The following is a 22,392-nucleotide window of genomic DNA, read 5'->3' on the forward strand; positions in this document are numbered from 1 at the left end:
CAATGTTTCTGGATTTGATGCGACCAAAAATGCGCAATTTTGAACTTTAAATTTTTTTTTGCGCGGACGCCATTTACTGTGTAAGATCAGGAATGTGGTTAATTAATATTTTGGGCGATTACGCATGCAGCAATACAAAACATGTTTATTTATTTTTATTTATTTATTTATAACATGGGAAAAAGGGGTTGATTCAAACTTTCATTAGGGGAGGGGGCTTTTTATTAATAAAGTCCTGGGGACTTCTAGTATATGCACACTGATCTCTCATTGAGATCTATACCGTATAGTTATACTGCATAGATCAATGAGATAGGCACTGGATTGCTTTTGGCTGCTGCAGCCAAAAGCAATCGAGTGCCGAGCCGGGATTAGCGCGATTACGGCGCAGACCCTGGCAGGTACTGAACACGGGGATCGCCCCTCTGCGATCGCGTCTCAGGGGCAGGAGGGTGATCCCCCCACTAGACACCAGGGATAAGGCTGCATATAGTAATCAGATGCAGCTGTCAACTTTGACAGCTGCATTTGATTACTTAATTAACGGGCACAGCAATCGGATTGTGCCCGCTAATAGCTGCAGTCCCGGGCTACATGCGGCACCCTGGACTGCGGCGGTTCAGAGCGGGGCCGGCGTGCAACCCTGCTCTGAACACCCCTAGGTGGCCCTGGATGTATGGGTACGCTCAGGGTCGTCTAGGGGTTAAAGTTCACTAATTATTTTGGTAATAATAATAATAATAATAATAATAGCATTTTCACATTTTTCTGTTTTCTAATAATAAAAGACTTAAGTTATTTTTGTTTTATTACTGGGATATTTTTTATTTTCCATAAAAAATTCTAATTACCTTAATTTTTTTGAGTCCCAGAATGAGCCAGAATATATAGTCCTTCTGTTTGCATTCTATTGTAGCATCAAACTGATAGAAAGACTATTACCCTCACCTCTGTCAGGACCTGATAGGCCTACACTAAATACCCAGCCATACCCACCATGGAAAACTATTGTCACTTAGCTATTGCATTTTAGGGTGTTAGAGGGACCTCCCTTCCTCGGGCCAATCATTATTGATTGCAACATCTTATTATATGTCCATGATTGGAGTCAACTAGTCGGCTAATTTTCCTGATCTCCTGATCAGAACAGTCAGACCCCCACCAGTAAAAATATGTCTCTATGACGTATCAGAAGTTTTTTGTTTTTTTTGGAACAGTGCCCATTTAAGCCATTTTCCTCTTCAGTGAAAGCATTTCTGCCTGGTATCTATTGCCCATCAAAGAATTTCTTTTTATAGATTTAAAGTGGGAACACGGATTTACAGATCAAAGAGATACATTAAGAGTTCTCTAATCTACAAAGAGTGACCACTTTGTAAAGACTCTGACAACTTCCCAATTGTATTTTTTCCACACACAACTTGACAGAAAGTAACATACTGTAAGTGTAACATTTTGTAACATTTGCCTTAGAACAAGACAAGAACCTGCAGTAATAACACTTCATTGAGATTATTGGAGAAAAATTAAAACTTACTTTATAATATTTCAATGGAGACTATTAGAACAGGTCAGATAAACTTGAGCACTTCATCGCCTCTTCTTTGGCAAATAATTTAAATGATTCTATAGATGATGTTTCCTTGTTAGTGGTGGTTTTGGTTATCTCTGTATCTGCACTTCAGAAGGGCTGCTGGCTTTTCAGCCCATTGAGACCCACTGAACAGCTGATCATTGCGGGTGGCAGGTGTTGGCACCCCACTGATACCCAGAAACCCCTTAGAACTATTTATCTTGGCTTTTACATGTTTGTTATTGGCACGTATTAACTACAAGTAATAATATACATATTTTTTACTATTTCTATCTCAACAGGCAACAACCACAATATTAACAGTGTTATCTACAAGTGGAACTCAAGCAATGGGCTGTTTGAGATCAATCAGACCATCCCTACCTCAGGTGCTTATGACTGGGAATTTTTCAGCATTGGACCCTATTCATTTTTGGTTGTAGCAAACACATTTAATGGAACGTCTACCAACATTCAATCTCATATGTACATCTGGTTGGGGAGCACCTTCAGACCTTTTCAGTCTATAATGGTAAGTGATCACCCGGTGTTAACTTTCAAGAGAACTATATTTAGAACTGTACCTATAGTGCAATAGTTATCTGTGGATTTAGAAAGTTTAGCTTTATTTCTCTTCCTTTTCCTGGATGTGTTTCCATCTCTGGCTCTAGATTTTTGTTTAATAATACGACGAACATTGGTTTCCTCCCATATGGGTTTGGAAAGTCCACCCACTTTAGTACGGGAAAAGCACGCAGCTGTGAGCTTCATTCCCTGGTTTACTGATTTCTATCTCGCTGCAGGAGGCGGCTTCCTAATCTTACAAAGGAGGCCATACCTTGTGGTGAGATGGAGATTGAAGCTAGGAAGTCAATTAAATGCTTATCCATGCACTTTTCCTGGCTTGTTCTAATGACCTCTAAGGTAGGGATGATCCGAACCGAGTTCGTACGAACCTGAACCATCTGCAATGATTACCGCTGTCTGCCCTCTTCGTGCAGTGGGCAGATCCAGCGGGAGGAACGCCTGGAAAACTGGGATACAGCCATAGCCATAGGCTGTATCCCAGTTTTCCAGGCGGTCCTCGCGCTGTATCCGCCTGCTGCACGGAGCGGGCAGACAGCGGTAATCCAATGCCGAGTGTTCGGGTTCAGCCGAACCCGGACCTCGGCGGTTCGGACCATCCCTACTCTAAGGGTCCCTGACCTGTTAAAACCTTTGACACACCTACTTCTAGCACTGTCATTGTTGGCATGGATAAAAAAATACCTTTTTGAAAAAAGAGAACTTAAAAATCAATGTAGAATCTGCTGTGTGGATTTTGGTGTTGATTTTGATGTTGTTTTGTGTTTTTATATATATATATATATTTTTTTTTTTTTATAACACTACAGAATTCAGTGCAGTTTGTGTCAATTTTTTTTTCTTGTGTGAATGCGGCCTTATGCTTGTTTCACATATGGCAGTTATTTGGAAAACCGGCACTGCAAAACCAGGAGTGGATCCGGCAGGTAGGAGACATATAAGGGCTTTCTTTATTTTACTCATTACTTTGAATCAATTTCTGATTTTGGCTCATAAACGGCAATGGCAATTTTCCAATTAACTGCCATGTGTGAAACCAACATAAAATGGTCAGTTCTGTTTTCAAAAATATTTGCATTTCTCATCCAATACAAGCGATGGAGCATTTTAAAATAATAAATAAGCAAATTGACAAACAGGCACTTCCCAATAGGTTGTATCCTACATACAGTAGTCTGACCCTGTCAGCACTGATTAGAGTGTCAGAGAGTATAAAAATATACCTAATGACCAGGTGAATGGTCATATCCAGTTGTCAGTTTATCCATACATTTCCAGGTAGACTAATGGCACAATGCAGGGTTCTAGGAAAAGATGTTCTGGAACAATTATGTTAAAAGTTATATTTTTCCGTCTAAATTTAGTTTAGTTTTTATGGCATTTTATCAGCACAGTTAGAATGGCACTCTTACAATTAGTGCATCCCATTAAATGACTTCCTTTATATGTTTAAAGCATTGTAAGACAGTGCTGAAAGCTGGCATGTTCACATCAGAGACTTGGATCCATTTAAAGGTTAGATTACCCTAGCTTTCATTGCAGTAGCCTCTAAATCAGATGTAAATGGGAAGTAAATGTCAGCATTCAGAGAGAGGGCACGGATGTCATGTTCTCCTGCTACCATTCTCCTAGGAACTGTTGTCATGCTGTGCTATTTGTAGTTGCTTTGGTTATTTTGTATTGGCTGGGCAGCATGTGGGCCAGAGCGAGGACAGAGGAAATTGTTCTTCCAAATATTTCTCCAGTTAATCTGATTGAATGTTTTATCTTTTTTTTGGGAAAAAATTAGTCTATAACAGCATTGTTTTCTGAATAGTACTGGGTTAAAATGAAAAACTGCAGTAATATAGATAGATAGATAGATAGATAGATAGATAGATAGATTATCTATAATCACATCAATAATATTACACATCTATAATACAGTGTATTTTTGTATATTACAGTTGTGTTCCAGATAATTTATTTCCAATAGATTTAAATTTCATACATTTTTTTTACTTCTAAATTAAGTTCAGACTGCAGGCTGTATAAGTAACTATTGTTAAAGTGTAACTGTTTGCAGAAATCAATAGTACAAGTGATTTTAAGAAACTCTGTAATAGGTTTAAAAAAAAGCCTCTGTCTGTACACTGTTTGGCAGTGTCCCCCTCCACTTCTTATCTGTTTATTATCAGGAAAAGTTGTCTTCATTACAGAGGAACAAAGTGAAGACTGGTTCTGCTGTGTCCATTATAACCTATGGGGGGAGGGGCCAAGGGGGATGAGTGAGTAGAAAGAGGAGACAAATAGCCCTGCAGTTTGGAGTTTGGGCACATAAAATGCTGGATTCAGAGGTCAGAAAGCTCAGTGCTGTTCTGGGAACTTGGTAAGATAAGATTGCAGGATGTTGTGGTGTGCAGGGCTGCCTTGTCTCCTCTTCCTGCTTTCTCACCCCCCTCCATAGGCCATATTGGACACAGAAAAACTGCTTCTTCTGAAGTGTGTGTGTGTGTGCTTGTACTGTTAATACTTGCTGCAACATCTCAGCAATATATCTGTCAGTCTTTACTCAGCAACATATCTGCCACTCTATATACTGCTGCATCATGTCTGAGAGTCCATATACAGCAGCATATCATCATCATCATCATCATCATCATCATGTGTGTCATTCATAAGTGACCCTGGCATCTTGGTAGTTAGTTGATAGGTGCAAGTCCTGTTATGTGTCCAATAGGCCCCTCTGAGACACAATACTTCTAAAAGCCTCCAGGGCTGCCATGTCAGATCTGATTACAGCCTGACATACTTCAGAATGACAGAATGACAGCAAGCAGCAATACACATGTAAGAACCCTGAGGGGGAATAAAAGTTTAAATATATATATATATATATATATATATATATATATATATATGTATATATATATATATATATATATATATATATATATATATATATACTAGAAAATGTACCCAGCGCTGCCCGGGTATAAAGTTTCAGTGTGTCAATTAGATTTATTCTAAGGTGCCCAGGAGGCCAATCTATGTCCTTGTTTTTTTTTGTTTAAGGGGAAATCGCCAGTAGCCCTATATGCCCCTATATACCTGACAATTCTGCAATGTTTATGTAAATTGTAGCTTATGCACATTAGAAATAAACTAAAAACTTCAAACATCCATCCTGTATAACTGTAGTGTATAGTTGGTGTAGGGTGGGGGGCTGTATATCTGTAGTGTATAGTTGAGGGGGTCCTGTATACCTTTAGTGTGTAATTGGGAGGGGGGTTGTATACCTGTAGTGTATAGTTGAGGGAGGTCCTGTTTACCAGTAGTGTATAATTGGGGGGGTTGTGTACCTGTACTGTATAGTTTGGGAAGTACTGTATACCTGCAGTGTATAGCTGGTAGAGGTCCTGTATACCTCTACTGTATAGTTGGGGGTCCTGCATACCTGTAATATAGTTGGTGAAGGTGCTGTATACCTGTAATGTATAGTTGGTGGAGGTCTTCTATACCTGTAGTATATAGTTTGGGGTTCCTGTATACCTGTAATCTATAGTTTGGGGGTCCTGTGTACCTGTAGTTTATGGTTGGTAGAGGTCTTGTATACCTGTAGTGTAAAGTTTGGGGGTCCTGTATACCTGTAGTGTATAGTTTTGGGGTTCTGTATACCTGTAGTATATAGTTGATGGAGGTCCTGTTTACCTGTAGTGTATAGTTTGGGATCCTTTAAACCTGTAGTATAGAGTTGGTGGGGGTCCTGTATACCTGTAGTATAAAGTTGGTGGAGGTGCTGTATACCTAAAGTATAGAGTTGGTGGAGATCTTATATACCTGAAGTATATAGTTCGGGGGTCCTGTATACCTGTAGTGTATAGTTTGAGAGTCCTGTATACCTGTAGTATATAGTTGGTGAAGTTCCTGTATACCTGTAGTGTATAGTTTTGGGGTCCTGTATACCTGTAGTATAGAGTTGTTGGGGGTGCTGTATACCTGTAGTGTATAGTTGGGGTGGGGTGGGGGGCTGTATGTCTGTAGTGTATAGTTAAGGGGGTCCTGTATACCTGTAGTGTATAGTTTTGGGGGTCCTGTATACCTGTAATGTTTTGTAGTATATAGTTTGGGGGTCCTGTATACCTGTACTGTATAGTTTGAGGGTCCTGTATGCCTGTAGTATAGAGTTGGTGGAGGTGCTGTATACCTGTAGTGTATAGTTGGAGTGGGGTGGGGGCTGTATATCTGTAGTGTATAGTTGAGGGGGTCCTGTATACCTGTAGTTCGTAATTGGGAGGGGGGTTGTATACCTGTAGTGTATAGTTGAGGGAGGTCCTGTTTACCAGTAGTGTATAATTGGGGGGGTTGTGTACCTGTACTGTATAGTTTGGGAAGTACTGTATACCTGCAGTGTATAGCTGGTAGAGGTCCTGTATACCTCTACTGTATAGTTGGGGGTCCTGCATACCTGTAATATAGTTGGTGAAGGTGCTGTATACCTGTAATGTATAGTTGGTGGAGGTCTTCTATACCTGTAGTATATAGTTCAGGGGTCCTGTATACCTGTAATCTATAGTTTGGGGGTCCTGTGTACCTGTAGTTTATGGTTGGTAGAGGTCTTGTATACCTGTAGTGTAAAGTTTGGGGGTCCTGTATACCTGTAGTGTATAGTTTTGGGGTCCTGTATACCTGTAGTATATAGTTCATGGAGGTCCTGTTTACCTGTAGTGTATAGTTTGGGATCCTTTAAACCTGTAGTATAGAGTTGATGGGGGTCCTGTATACCTGTAGTATAAAGTTGGTGGAGGTGCTGTATACCTGTAGTATAGAGTTGGTGGAGATCTTATATACCTGAAGTATATAGTTCGGGGGTCCTGTATACCTGTTGTGTATAGTTTGAGGGTCCTGTATACCTGTAGTATATAGTTGGTGGAGTTCCTGTATACCTGTAGTGTATAGTTTTGGGGTCCTGTATACCTGTAGTATAGAGTTGGTGGGGGTGCTGTATACCTGTAGTGTTTAGTTTTGGGTTCCTGTATACCTGTAGTGTATAGTTTGGGGTCCTGTATACCTGTAGTATATAGTTGATGGAGGTCCTGTATACCTGTAGTGTATAGTTGGTGGAGGTCCTGTATACCTGTAGTGTATAGTTTTGGGGGTCCTGTATACCTGTAATGTTTTGTAGTATATAGTTCGGGGGTCCTGTATACCTGTACTGTATAGTTTGAGGGTCCTGTATACCTGTAATATAGAGTTGGTGGAGGTGCTGTATACCTGTAGTGTATAGTTTGGGGTCTTGTATACCTGTCGTATATAGTTGGTGATGTTCCTGTATACCTGTAGTGTATAGTTTTAGGTCCTGTTTACCTGTAGTAGAGAGTTGGTGGGGGTGCTGTATACTTGTAGTATATAGTTGGTGGAGGTTCTGTATACCTGTAGTGTATAGTTTGGGGTCCTGTATACCTGCCTGTATACCTGCCTAGGGCAGCACCTTGCATGGGCGCAGCACCAGGGAGCAGGGGGAAGAAAACAACTTTTAAATTTTTTTTATTTTTCTAGTCTTCCACCTCCTATTCAGACTTGCCAGAAAATCTAGTCTTTTCGAAGGGGGGTAAGGTAGTATTGGTCAGGTCTGGTATGGCGGTGTTATCCAGTCACAGTGTGGCGGTATTGGTCAGGTCTGGTATGGCAGTGTTATCCAGTCACAGTGTGGTGGTATTGGTCAGGTCTGGTATGGCGGCGTTATCCAGCCACAGTATGGCCGTATTGGTCAGGTCTGGTATGGCGGTGTTATCCAGTCACAGTGTGGTGGTATTGGTCAGGTCTGGTATGGCAGTGTTATCCAGTCACAGTATGGCCGTATTGGTCAGGTCAGGTATGGCAGTGTTATCCAGTCACAGTGTGGCGGTATTGGTCAGGTCTGGTATGGCAGTGTTATCCAGTCACAGTATGGCCGTATTGGTCAGGTCTGGTATGGCGGTGTTAAATGTGACCTCTGGAGCTATTATCCACCAATCTATGTTGATGTTAATTGGTGAGTGAGGATGGGGCGTCCTCAGGTTTAATGCTTAGGGCAGCAGCAGCTGGTAATACTGTCCTGTATACATGTCCTGTATAGATGGAGTAGGGGGTCCTGTTTACATGTACTGTATAGATGGAGTAGGGGGCCCTGTATACATGTACTGTATAGATGGAGTAGGGGGTCCTGTATACATGTACTGTATAGATGGAGTAGGGGGGCCTGTATACATGTACTGTATAGATGGAGTAGGGGGGCCTGTATACATGTACTGTATAGATTGAGTAGGGGGTCCTGTATACATGTACTGTATAGATGGAGTAGGGGGTCCGGTATACATGTACTGTATAGATAGAGTAGGGGGTCCTGTATACATGTACTGTATAGATGGAGTAGGGGGTCTACCAGTTATTTCTGTGGATGTTGTGAGGCAGCTTCCCTAGCAACCATTGCTCCCTGTGAAAATGAAAGTAGTAATTGTTAGGATCCGGACAGCAGGACAAGACAAGACAGTGAGCCCTGAGCTTAGCCCCGCCCACTGTCCTCTACCTACTTGCCACAATCCGCCCTAAGATGGCGGCGAGCAACTTGGCGGCGGTCCCTGCACTGGCTAGGTGGGACACAAAGACAAGACAAACAGACAGACAGACAAACACAATGAGGAATAGTCAACAGTCCGGGTCACAACAATCGGACAGCAAAAGTACAAAATCAATATCCAATAAACGTAGTCAAAGTCCAGGCAATATGGTCAAGGGCAGACGGCAAGCAAGGGAAGTCAAGGAATAAGGCAAAGATCAGGAATAGCAAATACACAGAAGATACAAGCAGGCAGAGACTAAGTCAATAACCAGCAATGATATCCCAGACTGAGGTAGTTATATAGGAGGCCAGGGTTCTGATCCAGAACATAATTGGACCATCCCCCTGATCTCCAAGCACAGACACCTGAGAACAAAACAGATCCACTGGCAGGAAGACCTGTCAGTCACAGCAGAACCAAAACACAGATTAACCCTGACATGGCCAGACAGAACACAGCAGGTGAAGTCGGGTGTGTCTCCCAAAGAGAGCAAATAAACCAGTGTTCAGACACAGCAAAACAAAACACAGAACAGAATAAGAGAATATCAGCGCCTTCTCGGCCGCACAGCACGAGCAGAGGGGCGCATAATGCTCCGCAAAGATACAGTCCTGACAGTAATTCTATTGGGTGCTAGGGCTCCCAACTGCCGTTTCTCCTGGGCAGAGCTGCAGCTAATTATATCACCTGTGTGTGCAGTGTGGAGATTTTCCCATTCATCTCTATGGGCCGCTCTTCTGCATCCCCCTCCTCTCCTGTACATCTGGCAAGGATGAGACCTTCACTATAACCTTCCCGGGCACCCAGTGTATCTGCCTGCCAAATTTGGGGTCAAATGGTTCAGGCGTTTGGAAGTCTATATGGGACAGACAGACAGACTTTCATTTTTAATAAACATTTATATTATCACCTTGTGCATAAATATCCAAACTACTAAATTATAGTATTTATAAACACTGCAAATGCCAGAGTTGCCAATTGCTCGTCACTTCAGATTAAAAAAATCTACCCCTAAATGGTACCAATAAGAACAACAGATCAGCATGTACAGAACAAGCCCCCACTCTGTAGATAAAAATAAAAAGTTATAAAGCTAATTATATGTCAGTGCAAAGCAATTGAATTTTTTTTTTTTTAAATTAATTAAAAACACTACAAAAATTATTTTTGCGGCTGTGGACGATGTTCGCTACATTGTTTTCACAAATAGACATAGTTTGCATTTAATGAAATGAACAAGAATGATGTTAGAAAACAACGGCCATTATTTTATGAAAATGTATGTTGTATGGACATAGCCCTAGACTGCAGCAAGTTACCTTGTTAGAATTACTGCACAGCTAACAATGCAACATCCAAAAGTTACCAAATTATGATTGTTTTTTTACTTCACCCCATAAATAATTTGCTAAACTGCCAACTGGTTTCAGAAATATTAAGTCTTCCCATACTTATCAGGTGCTGTATGTTCTTCAGGAAGTGGTGTTTTATTTTCAGTCTGACATCTCTCTGTTGACATCTCTGACCGAGACAGGAACTGTCCATAGCAGCAGGAGAGGTTTTCTATGGGAATTTTCTGCTGCTCTGGACAGTTCCTGTCTTGGACAGAGGTGGCAGCAGAGAGCACTGTGTCACACTGAAGAGAAAAAAAAAACACTTCCTGCAGGACATACAGCATCTGATAAGTACTGGAAGACTTGAGATTTTTAAATAGAAGTAAATTACAAATCTATATAACATTCTGAAACCAGTTGATTTGAAAGGAAAAGATTTTCGCTGGATAACCCCTTTAAAAAGTACAATTAGTTCTAAAAGAAAAAAAACAAAACAAGTTTTCAAAAGGCTTCGTCCATGTTAAAATAAAAGTTATGGATCTTAGAAGATGAGCAACTTGCTGTGTACGCAGGGCTGTTTACAAAATATTTTGAAAGTTCAGAAATAAACAGAAAAGCCCAATGATATGTATAAATAATGCCTGCAGCTACTCGGTGCTATTCATGAGGGACAACTGGATAATGCCTCTCCTTTCTAGCATGTGACAACCTTAGGTTTATAAAATCGTGGTCAGACTGCTTTATCCATTTTATTTTTAATGGAATTCGTCAGCATTTTTAAAGTAATTTCCACGTGAATAATTCAGACCATTATCATGAAATTGATATACAGCAATTCTAATAGTGAGAACATAATAGTATTGTAACTAATGGTGGAAAGTAATAAGAAATCCTGAAATATACAGTCTAGTATAAATAATAATTCCTCCATTATGGTGGTTACAATGGAGAATAATCACCGACAACCTAGGGACTATCGTGTAACTAGAGCTACAGTTTCTGTTTTCTGCACCTGGATATTTATTTATTTATTTTTTTTAAATAATGTTTCTTAGCCTAACAGGATATTAGGCAGTATGATGTGCCATAAATAACAAGAGAATATACAAGAATTTAAGAAGCAGAAATAATGGCCAATCGATTAAAAAGATCACATCGTATCATCCATACTTAGATGTAGGAAAAAGAGACAAGGCAAGAAATACACAAGATGGTATACACATGCAATAACTGATAATAAAGGTACTGACAAAGAAAAAAGCTAGCAAAATCAGTCTGGAACCTAGACCTAGCCAGACATTGGAAACATCCACATGCCTGGAAGTTATGGAAATTACTAACTGGTACCATCATGGAGAGACTTCTTAAAGGTGTGCTTCAGAAATTAAAAATGGTTTATAAATCAACTGGTGCTGGAAAGTTTTACAGATTTGTAAATTACTTCTATTTAAAAATCAGCTGCTGTATGTCTAACAGGAAGTGGTGTATTCTTTCCAGGCGGACACAGTCTGTGTCAGGAACTGACCAGAGTAGTAGAGATCCTCTATGGGGATTTGCTACTTCTCTGGACAGTTCCTGACATGGACAGATGTGGCAGCAGAGAGCACATTTTCACACTAAACACTTCCTGCAGGACATGCAGTAGCTACTAAGTCCTGGAAGACTGGAGTATTTTAAATAAAAGTAATCTACAAACCTATATAATGTACAAACAACAGTTGGTTTGAAAATATTATTTTTTCTTTGCAGTACCCCTTTAAACTATTTAGTACCCTTGAGGAAATGTTGTAGATGGAGAATACTCCCACTGTCATGCTATCTTGTAGTAGGGATTCTTCTTTTCTTGTCTGAAAAATCTTCTTTTAGCTCATCCAGCTTTGATCAGAAAAAAATAACCAGTCATACTCTGAACTGTGAATGAGCCATAGCTTAACGGAGTAGTTCACAATTTTTTTCTCTTTCAAATCAACAGGTCCCAGCAAGTGCCAGAGATTTCTCATTTACTTTTATTAAAAAACAAAACAAAACACCAAGTCTTCCAGTACTTATCAGCTGCTGTATGCCCTGCAGGAAGTGGTGTATTCTTTCCAGTCTGACACAGTGCTCTCTGCCGCCACCTTTGTCTGTGACAGGAACTGTCCAGAGCAGCAGCAAATCCCTATAGAAATCCTCTCCTGCTCTCCAGACTGAAAGTCTGGCTAAATGCCAACAGCTAGGTTAATTTGTCTGAATGATGCAAGTATATAGCTAACACCACTAGACTTTTGATATAGTAGACATCGGAGCTAAAAGGGTGTCCAGCCATTGGCTGTGTCATTTTCTGATTTTTTTTTACTATTTTACTTACATTGAAAAGACAAAGCTTTTGACTATCCTCTTCCCCATTGCACCATTTTAATTCACCCCATTAATAACTCTCATGGGAGGCCTACATTACCCCCTTAATGACCACAATACTTCTTTTGTAGTGGGTCAAAAGTAGTCTGGCACTGGTCTACTGTGCAGAAAATCACAGGAACTTGGATGTTACATGACAGCAGGGCCCCTTCTCTATCAAGAGCAGAGAAGCCTTTGATCATTGTAGTTTAACCGCTTAGATGCTGTGGTCAAATTTTGATTATGGCATCTAAGTAGTTTCTGGGCTTTTGTTACCCCATCAGCACCGGGGTCATGCATTGGCTGAGATTCAGATATTTTCTATAATAGAAGGGGTCCTAATGAAGCCCCCCAGTTTACCATATATTTGTGCCCACTCAGTTTTGTCTCCGGCAAGGCCGGCTAGTTCACCTATCCACGCTGTGTTGACAGGATGATGCACCGTACTATACTAGTAGTACAGTGCATTATAGATTGCATTTTAAAGTTCCTTTGTGTGACTAATAAACAGTAAAAATTTTTATTTTTCATAATATAATTTTGTTATATGAAATAACATACCCACCCCTCTCCCCAAAAAAATACAACTACACAATAATTTTTTTATATAAAGCATAAAAACTTTAAAAAACTGCACATATTTTGGAGTGCACTGGGGAGGCAAGCACCTGTGCAGACATGTGCAGCCTATACTTGGCCATCTATATGTGGCCTGTAAGTGCATTAAAATGTTACTCTCTTGCTTTCTATGCAGAATGATAGCTGATATACGGATGTTAAAGGGGTTATCCAGCGCTACAAAAACATGGCCACTTTCCCCCTACTGTTGTCTCCAGTTTGGGTGGGGTTTTGAAAATCAGTTCCATTGAAGTAAATGGAGCTTAATTGCAAACCGCACCTGAACTGGAGACAACATTAGGGGAAAAGTGGCCATGTTTTTGTAGCGCTGGATAACCCCTTTAAACACTCCATAGTAATGTTAGCAGTTTGGTGGGCTGAATTCTGATGACTGATTCCCTAATGATTTTGTTTTTCATGTTCTCAGTTTTCTGTCCTTCTGCATTTTGCTTCGAATTTCATAGAATTCCAAAGTGAAAGCTGTCCTATTATCATTGCTGCCTTGTTGTTATGTATAAAGATGGAAATGTTTCTCCAAGCATTTCACATGTCCTAATGTAATTATAAATGGCACACACAGACACAACTTCTAGCATCCCGGCACATACAGAATCCTAATGTACAATACAATTTTTGTTATTGTTATGCTCACTTTAACAAATGCCTTATAAATGCAAATGAAGTCCAATCTCATTCCATCTCAATTATGAGCCGGAGTAAAAGTGCCTACAGTAATAGCAAGAAATAGGACGTCTATGAAGTTTATTGGTTGTAATTAGAAAATCAGCAGAGCTGCCATAAATACTGTCTTATAATGAGTGAAAGCGCTTTCTGTGCCTACATTTCTCCCTAGTTTGTATCTAGTTTTATAATAAAAGACATACACTAATCTATTTGTCAAATGTTCTTCCGTTACTTTTATCATCTTCACAATGTTATAAAAAAACATGAGTATAAACAGCCTGGAAAAGCAACCTTCAAAACAGCTTGCAGATCTATGTGGTTTTTAAAATACAGGTGTTTTTGAATGTTACTTTTATACATTTAATTTAGGTTGTCCCAACAATTTCTATGAAAGCTAAAAACACCTGAAGCAAGCAAAAATGCCCATAACGCGTCACCTCTTTTATCAACCTGGTTCTAGCTCAATATTTTGAGGTTAAAATCAGTTATAAACACAAGTTTTTTTTACCATATAAACATATCCCAAATGTAAGGATGCAATAGGGATAGGTTGCTTGGAGGCTAAAGCTGGAGATAAAGCAGTATACCTATTTGGACCACCAGCTGCAAAGTTTGGTTTCAGGGGATGCCAGAACTGGGACTAAGGAGACTCTGTGGTATTAAAGAACCTTTATTTTAATTACAAGAGTATAAAAGGAACTGTCTTTTTTTCCTTCCCCAGCTGGAAGGCACTGACTTAAACATTTCTAGTAGTGGCTTCCCTCACACTTTCAGGACACCAGACACAACTGCTATATAAAGGCCCCAGGAACTTTTTCTTTTATCATAGCAGGGCCAAAGCAGCAGACAACACTGCCACATTAGACACAAGTCTCCCCAAGGCACCTTTCCGCTGACAGCTGTCTTCACATCAACCAGCATAACTAGCATGCTTTTGGTTAGGCTTCTTAAAGTATCTTTAGTGTCTCTTGGTGCCTCACCTTTTTTCAGCGTCCCTTCGATTGCTGTACAACATAGAAGATAGTGCTGTAAAACATAGAAGATAGTGGCGGTCTGCTACCGCCGCTTATATTACACGGTGCAATGGCAGCACATGCCTGCTATCCTCATCGTTGACGTTTCTATTACACTAAGGAATTATCATCCGTAAAGGCCAATATTTCTTAGTGTAATCGCTTTGTGTGATAGAGCCTTAAGGCCCCATATACATTGCTCCTAGCGAAGTCTTTACTACAACACTGCTAGTCTCATCAGCTCTGGCAATCACTTACATCATCATCAGCCACTTATACCACGCTTATTCCTCCTTACATAAATTCAGGTGAAATCTTCTGGAAGAGGCAAGAAACCATCACATACCATAACTACCAGTCCCCCGAGTATGTGTTCAAGCAGCAAACTATAAAACACAACCGTAAGTTTTGCACTGACCCCTGCATGCAGTCCTCCTATAGTAAATGGCCCACTCTGTGCAGCCCCACATTGTAGATAGCCTCCATATATTAGATGCTCCCCTCTGTGCAGTGCTCATATAGTAGGTGTCCTCCTCTGTGCAGTCTCCATATAGTAGGTGGCCCCCTGTGTGCACTTCCCATATAGCAGATTGCCCCCTCCATGAAGTTTGCCATCTACTGTAGTAGATAGCACCCTCTGTGCAGTCCCCTAATGTAGGTGGTTCTCTATGTGCAGCCTCCATATAGTAGGTGACCCCCCCTCTCTGCAGTATCCTGTATGGAAGATTGCCCTCTCCGTGCAGTCCCTGATAGTTGTTGACTCACCTCTGTGCATCCCCTATAGTCCAACAGACCTTTGTCCCCCCAGATGGACACTGAAACATATTTCACCTGTTCCCAGCTCCGTGGACTGGACCATGCTGTTAGTTCCTGTACTTGCCTCAGATTCCCTGCCATGCTCTTCCTCTTTGTCTCTGGAGACAGATATCTTTATTTGATAGCCGCCCAATGCTGAGGAGACTGCTACACCTGCTCTTCTATCCTCACTCATTTCTTTCTCTCTCCTTCAAAGACAACATCTGCATATGAGTCCTCCACTCCTTAAAATTAAGGTTGAAAAGATTTGTAACATGTCAGTTACAGACTGCTGTATTGGCATATAGTCTGCTTCTACAGTATGTTTCTGCCATTTTTATATAGAGCCCCCCCCCCCTTTTTTTTTATTCGTTTGGAGTGGAGTGGAGGGCCATGGCTTTGGTACAGAGCCATGGACTGGCCTAAAGATAAAAATAAGTACATGTCCTCTGACTCTTGTTAATTCGGCTTATGTACAGACCCTCTAACCCTTTAGAATGCATTAAAGGTAGTGCTCAAGGAAAAATATCCCAGCCTGTACATGATGATTCCCCAGCTGTATACACACAAGAAAGGGTTTTACAGAAACGTAATTACGTGTTTGGTCTCTTAATGAGTTGAAACTACTTCAAATGCCTCTTTAATGAAATGTAAATGCAAGATGGGATTCAGATTGGTCCTGGCTGAGCTATTAATCTATTATTCTTCAAAACCTGTGCCTTCCATGCTCTCTAAAAGTCCACCTCTATGTAACATCTGAAATACAATTATGTTCTATTGTTAAAGATGTGTTCTATAACATATCAGGGGAGATTAAACTGCAAACACCACAAATGGTGCCAAAATATGGCCTACAAAACCAGTACTGAATATTTGATGTGTTGTAGATGCTTTTTAGAGCCTGGCTTACTGGAAAATGATTGTATGCTCACTATTCCACCCTTAGGTTCTGTAGCTTACCTTTCCCCTCCCCATAGAGAACACAGGAACGCTGAGCCGTGCTGAACATTTTTGTGTATGGGGGGTATGGGGGAAGACGGGTCAGATAACTGTTGCCCAAACGAGTTATTGAATTGTAGAATGGAGGTAGGATGGGTGAGCAAAACAAATGGAAGGGACTATTTGTTCTGTACTCATGGAAGACTCAGGTCCCTGTTCTGGAGATTGTGGGGGTCTCAGCAGTTAGACTCTCCCTTACCCATGAGCTTACAGTAATCGCCTAATTTTTAATGGTGGGACAACCCCTTTAAGCTCTATGGCCCAGGTAAGATACAGCTATGTGATTAGCTCATAAACCGATGCTTCTCTAATAGATCACGTCATTAAGAACACCCCCCCTTATCCAGATTTGTGCATATGTTTTTTTTTCCCACCACTCATTATGAACATTATGGAAATTAGTGAACACCACACTTCCATGCTATTTGGATGGTCTTCTCAGAGATTTCACTGTATTTGTACCCTATGGGGAATATTTATTAAAACTGACATACTGGTACATCGATCTTAAATAAAGTCCCACCCCGCTTAAAAGGTGCACACTTCTTAGTAAATCTGACAGGATGGCACCTGTTGCACAGTGGGAATGCAGAGATCCAGAGCAGATGTAGAATTCTGCCATTTTTTAGGCCTGTTTACAGACGTAAACTTGATAAATTAGGCGTGAGGGAGGCCACTCCTCCTTCCCACCTTGCCACGCCCCTTGTCCGCCCATCAGTTGCAAATTCTTGCAAAAATCTGCCCCTTTTCCGTGGCATACATCAGGGGCGCAATTGATAAATTTCCCCCTATATCTTTTACATATTAAAAACATTCCTTTTGTATATTAAGGCTCTGATTCCGTCATGTATCCTATATGATATATTGAACTTTGCATCTGAAAAATGTAGTATGACAAAGCTCGGTCAGTGATCACCTCTGAAACTTTACATGTAGCCTCAAGCATTAAGAACAACATGTAGCTTCTGTCTTTCCTGCCCCAGGACCATGCAGCTTGCTCTGACACTGTGCACTGAAGTAGCGCTGTGACAGGTGTCTGGAGTATGTGACATGATAGGGACTGACAGAGTGATAATATGCCTTGCTGCTTGTCCTCAATAGAACCAGTATGTTGAATACATCATTTTAAAAAACTACAGAATTTTACAGAATAGAAAACTAAATGAAAACTCCAATATTAGAAATGGTTGACTCAGTTACATACTTTTAATAATGTGCAAGGAGACAGTTTAATGTCATATATAAATGGCTATAGGTTAGATGTAGGTCAGATTAAACTTGCATTTCCACTTCAGTTGAAGTATGTTCTATCCTGACAGGTTGTTAAAAATGTATATTGTATATTCAGCTTTTTTTTTTTAGTAATATCTGACTTACAGAAAGCTGAATGACAACCTATGTATAGCCCTACAGCTCTAACAAGGACTGTTAACCCAACTTAAAGACGTAAATGTAATATAGTTAGTTATCATAACTGGTTACATTTAGTTAGTTAACATAACCAGTTTACTTTTGAAAGTCACACACAGATGGAATAGAGCAGTACAGCATGTGTGCTGCTGCTCCATTCATTAAGGAGACGATAGCACTCTATTCTCGTAATCAGCACCATGTAATACTACATTTCTCCTGTGGTGGCACTGCAGGAAAAGTGAACACTTGCTATGAGAGTCTCGCGTTTATTTCAACTAATCGCTGGAGGAACTTGCTAACATGATCCCTTGTAATTGTTTTATTGTTGGAGCACCTTTTAGCCAAATGGGATTGTCCATTGCAGATAACCTCTTTAGCAAAGAAAATTAGGGTCAATTTGGGAATATTTGGTTCACCTATTAATGGCAATTATAGCATGGAGCTTTAGGAGGTTGTCCGGGCACGTGACCCACGGCTCTATTCATTCCTATGGAGCAGCCGGAAAGAGCCGAGTGCTGTACTCGACTATCTCCAGCTACTCCATAGAGAATGAATGGAGCCGCCAGAGAGAGCTAAGTACAGCACTCATCTCTTTCCGGCAGCTCCACAGGAATGATTAGAGCCATGGGTCATGTACCGTACACGCGGCTGTATTTATAACAAAGCAGCAGGGGGCCAATACAGAGATTGGCGGGAGTATAGCGGTCGGACCCCCGCAACCTTACCTTTGGATAGGGGACAAGTTTGTTTTGCCTGGACAACCTCTTTAACTATGCTTCAAAAAGGAAGCTGGTGCTTAATTATATTTAGCCAAAATTTATGATGTTAGTATGACTTTTCATTTAGTCGTATGTGCATGCAACTTTAAAGGCCTTATCATTTAAAACCATCTCAATTCTGTCAAATTATCTTTTTGTATAGAAAAAAAAAAAGATAAAATAAATAAAAAGAAATTAAAAAACAAACAAACAAACAAACAAACGAACAAACCCATCATGATCATTGGCAGTGTGTTGCATCTGATCATAGGGAACCCTAATTTGATACGTTTCGTAGAAGTATTAGGGGTCTATGTAGTAGGCAGGTCCTGCTCTGACTACCTGACTTCCCAGCATTCCCAGCTGTAGATTTCTTTTCCTTTCCTAGAATATAGCTTTAAACATACATTCCTCTGTGACAGCCCCATTGCCTTGTTCTTATTGTCACTCTTCAGCCTCTATTATATGACCCCAGTTATACAGCCTTGGAGTCATTACATCTTTTTTTTTTACTTTTCAGACCTTTGGAGCATCAGACTGGGAGTTTTTCAGAATAAAGGATCGCTTCTTTCTGGCTGTGGCCAACAGTCACAATTACACAGTGGGGATAAAAATGCCGAAAACTGAAGAATATGCCATCATCTCCACTATTTATGAGCTGAACATTACTGCACAACAGTTTGTCAAGTACCAAGATATCCTCACTTACAGGTAATGTTTTGTTTCGGCTATTTAAGAGCATATATTTGTGAATACAATCTCTATTGGAGGCCATGGAAGAAATGTGATCAAATTGGCCGCCAGCTCAGCACCTACAACTTTTAATCCAAATATTTCAATTCCTGTCACTGCTGGCCAACGGAGATTTCTAAAGCAAGTACCATGCTTCAAGTGGTGTTATTCTACTGGATCGGTTGGCTCGTGATTCTAGGATTATCGTTGAAGGACTGTGACAGAGAGGAATGCTTTTGTGCATAAAACATATAATATCTACTTACTTCAGAACCCTTAAAAAGTGTTATTTTCAATCTTAATGTTATTTATAGTAGATTTCGCCAATATTGAATGCTTGTAGTGTTGCTGAAATTACAGGACAATCAGCTAAAGAGATTGCACCTAAAATGACTTTTTTTAGATTGCTCCTATCCACTTGTAATCTTCAGCAATGTCTTGTTGCTACCCCACAACAGCTGATCTGTGTTATAGCTCATACATTATTCACCATTAGGGATGAGCGAATCACTCGGAAATTCGCTTTGCAGAGTTCACAAATTTTTGCACGCATTTGTGAATATTCGCGAATCGCATACTAACGAATTTCATTTTACACAGGCAAACTATAGTAGCTACAATAGTGGGACTATTACAGAGTAGCAAGTTTTTTTTAACAGCTGTTGCTGTGACAGTGTCAAAAGTTGGAAAATGTAAATAAAAAAAAATGTCAATCAACCAGCCTGTCAATCATTGAATTTCTGCCATGGACAGTAATGGATGTTGGAGGATTAGTGGCCTAAACTTAATTTTCTCCCTGGACATCAGTGGACATTGGTAAATAAGCACCCAGTGAGTTATTAAGATGGAAACTGTGTTCACTGTGACTTCCTATAATGCACACCCAGCACTTAGCAACTTGGTATAATGAACAACAGTCACTCAGTTACTTGGTATATTGGACAATGGCTTCACTGCTCCCACAGAAAACCACCCACAATCCTCCCTCCTACCCTCTCCTCTCTGTCCCTATCTCTCAGTATTTCTCTCTCTGCTCTAACTGCCTGCTGCAATCTGCTCTCCACTATACACAGCCGACTGGCCGCCTCCAGGAAGCCAATCACCTTATATAGAGGGTGAGGGGGGAGGGTTGCTGACATCACAGTGGGGCTTACAGGTGATTGGACGGGTGTAAGAGATTTTGGATAATCCCTTGCTCCTGCCAAAAGGCAGTACTGTCAGCTAACATGTGCGTTCGCTATTGCGTCTACTATGTTTAGAAAATTTGCGAAGCGAATCTGGCCAATTCGTGAATCGCAACAAGATTAAATGCCCGATTAGCTGCAAATTGGAATTTGCCAGGTTCACTTCTATCATCCCTTTACCTATTTTATTTTTTTGCACCTCGTAATATGAATAGCTGAGACCTTCTCACAAAGTCCATTCTTTTTTTTCAGTGCCGTCGACTGGGAGTTTTTCACAGTTGGAGAAGACTATTTCCTAGTTGTGGCAAATTCTTATGATGGCAATTCATTCTCTGTCAACAGTGTTATCTACAGGTAAGTAAAACAATTACCCCCTATCTCTAATAAACATGATACTGAGCCTATATATCAAGAGAAAAGTTAAAAATGACCACATAACCGCTATTGTGTATCCAGATACACCTATTTGGCCCTGATTAGATTTGGGACTTGTAGCCAAGCTGCTCTTAGTTTAACTAATGCAATACTGAGGAATATTTCCAGCCCTCTCCTGCTTTTTTAAAACTCTAAATTTTATTTAACCTTATGTTCCCACAAAGGCATACAAGAGGGAAATGACAGCCTCCGATTATGATCATAAACATTATTTGCATTCCTCATTATGAAGAGATGGCTGCCTTTTGCTATTAAATAACGGCCCATTAGTGGAAACCGAGCCTAAAACTGACTCATGTGTCCAGGATTATTATATCATGTCACGGCCGCGGCGGCGTCCCGTGCTCCGGGCCGCCGCCGCGACTCCCCACTGCCCCATGCAGCAGCCGGTGTCCGTAGGCAGGGACCCGGCGCTGCTGTCACTTCGGCCCCGGGGGGCGCCTTACCTCTCCACGCTCCTGTCCGTCGCTGTGCCGGCCGGCGCGCGCGTCCCCGCCTCCTAGGGCGCGCGCGCGCCGGCTGTCTCAGATTTAAAGGGGCAGTGCTCTCCTAATTGGTCCATGTGCACAATCACTCCCTATAAATTCCAGCCCTGCCCCACTACAGGTGTTGGAGCCTCTACATGCTTCCCATAGCGTTTGGCCCAGCTCCCTGTTGTTCCTGATTCCTGTCCACTACCCGGTCCCTAGTCCTTGTTCCTGGTTCCTGCTTCCCCGTTACTCTATTGCTCCTGTCTTCAGCCTGTCTCCTGCGGTCACGACTACAGACCTCTGCCACCACCATCTCCTGCCTACTGCTCCTGCCACGCCTCGCCTGCCATCACCAGCAACCAAGCCAGGGGTAGCGACCTGGGGGTCGCCTGCCGCAGCAAGTCCATCCCGCCTTGCGGCGGGCTCTGGTGAAAACCAGCGGCCCCTTAGACTCCGCTCCCTGGTGAGGTTAGTGCCATCGCTGGTGACGGTCCAGTGGATCCACTACTCCAGGCGTTACAGTAGGCTCCAACCATGGATCCCGGCGAGGTGCCTGATCTCCGTGACGTCGCCAGAGTGGTCGCGCAACAGGCTCAACAAATCCAGCAACAGTCGCAGCAAATCCAGCAATTGACTGCCGCCCTACAGCAGCATGCTACAGCCCAGCGCTCACCACCACCAGCAGCCACCTCGAGACTTCGACTGGCCCTCCCGACTAAATATGGAGGCGATCCCAAGTTGTGCAGGGGATTCCTGGCTCAGTGCACCATGCATATTGAACTTTTAAGTAGTCAGTTTCCCACCGAGCGCTCTAAAGTGGCTTTCATCATCAGCCTATTGGA

General features: G+C 41.4%; 1 protein-coding gene across 1 annotated transcript in view; it reads left to right on the forward strand.

Moving 5' to 3' along the window:
* TSPEAR (thrombospondin type laminin G domain and EAR repeats) overlaps nucleotides 1–22,392 on the forward strand; it is a 115,437-nt gene that overhangs the window by 87,428 nt on the left and 5,617 nt on the right. The window contains exons 9-11 of the mRNA XM_069985231.1: nucleotides 1,876–2,105; nucleotides 19,250–19,440; nucleotides 20,898–20,999. Coding sequence (XP_069841332.1) covers nucleotides 1,876–2,105; nucleotides 19,250–19,440; nucleotides 20,898–20,999 — 523 coding nt within the window. The remainder of the gene's footprint in view (nucleotides 1–1,875; nucleotides 2,106–19,249; nucleotides 19,441–20,897; nucleotides 21,000–22,392) is intronic.

The sequence above is a fragment of the Dendropsophus ebraccatus genome, chromosome 9 (assembly GCF_027789765.1).
Source record: "Dendropsophus ebraccatus isolate aDenEbr1 chromosome 9, aDenEbr1.pat, whole genome shotgun sequence".
Taxonomy (NCBI): Eukaryota; Metazoa; Chordata; class Amphibia; order Anura; family Hylidae; genus Dendropsophus; species Dendropsophus ebraccatus.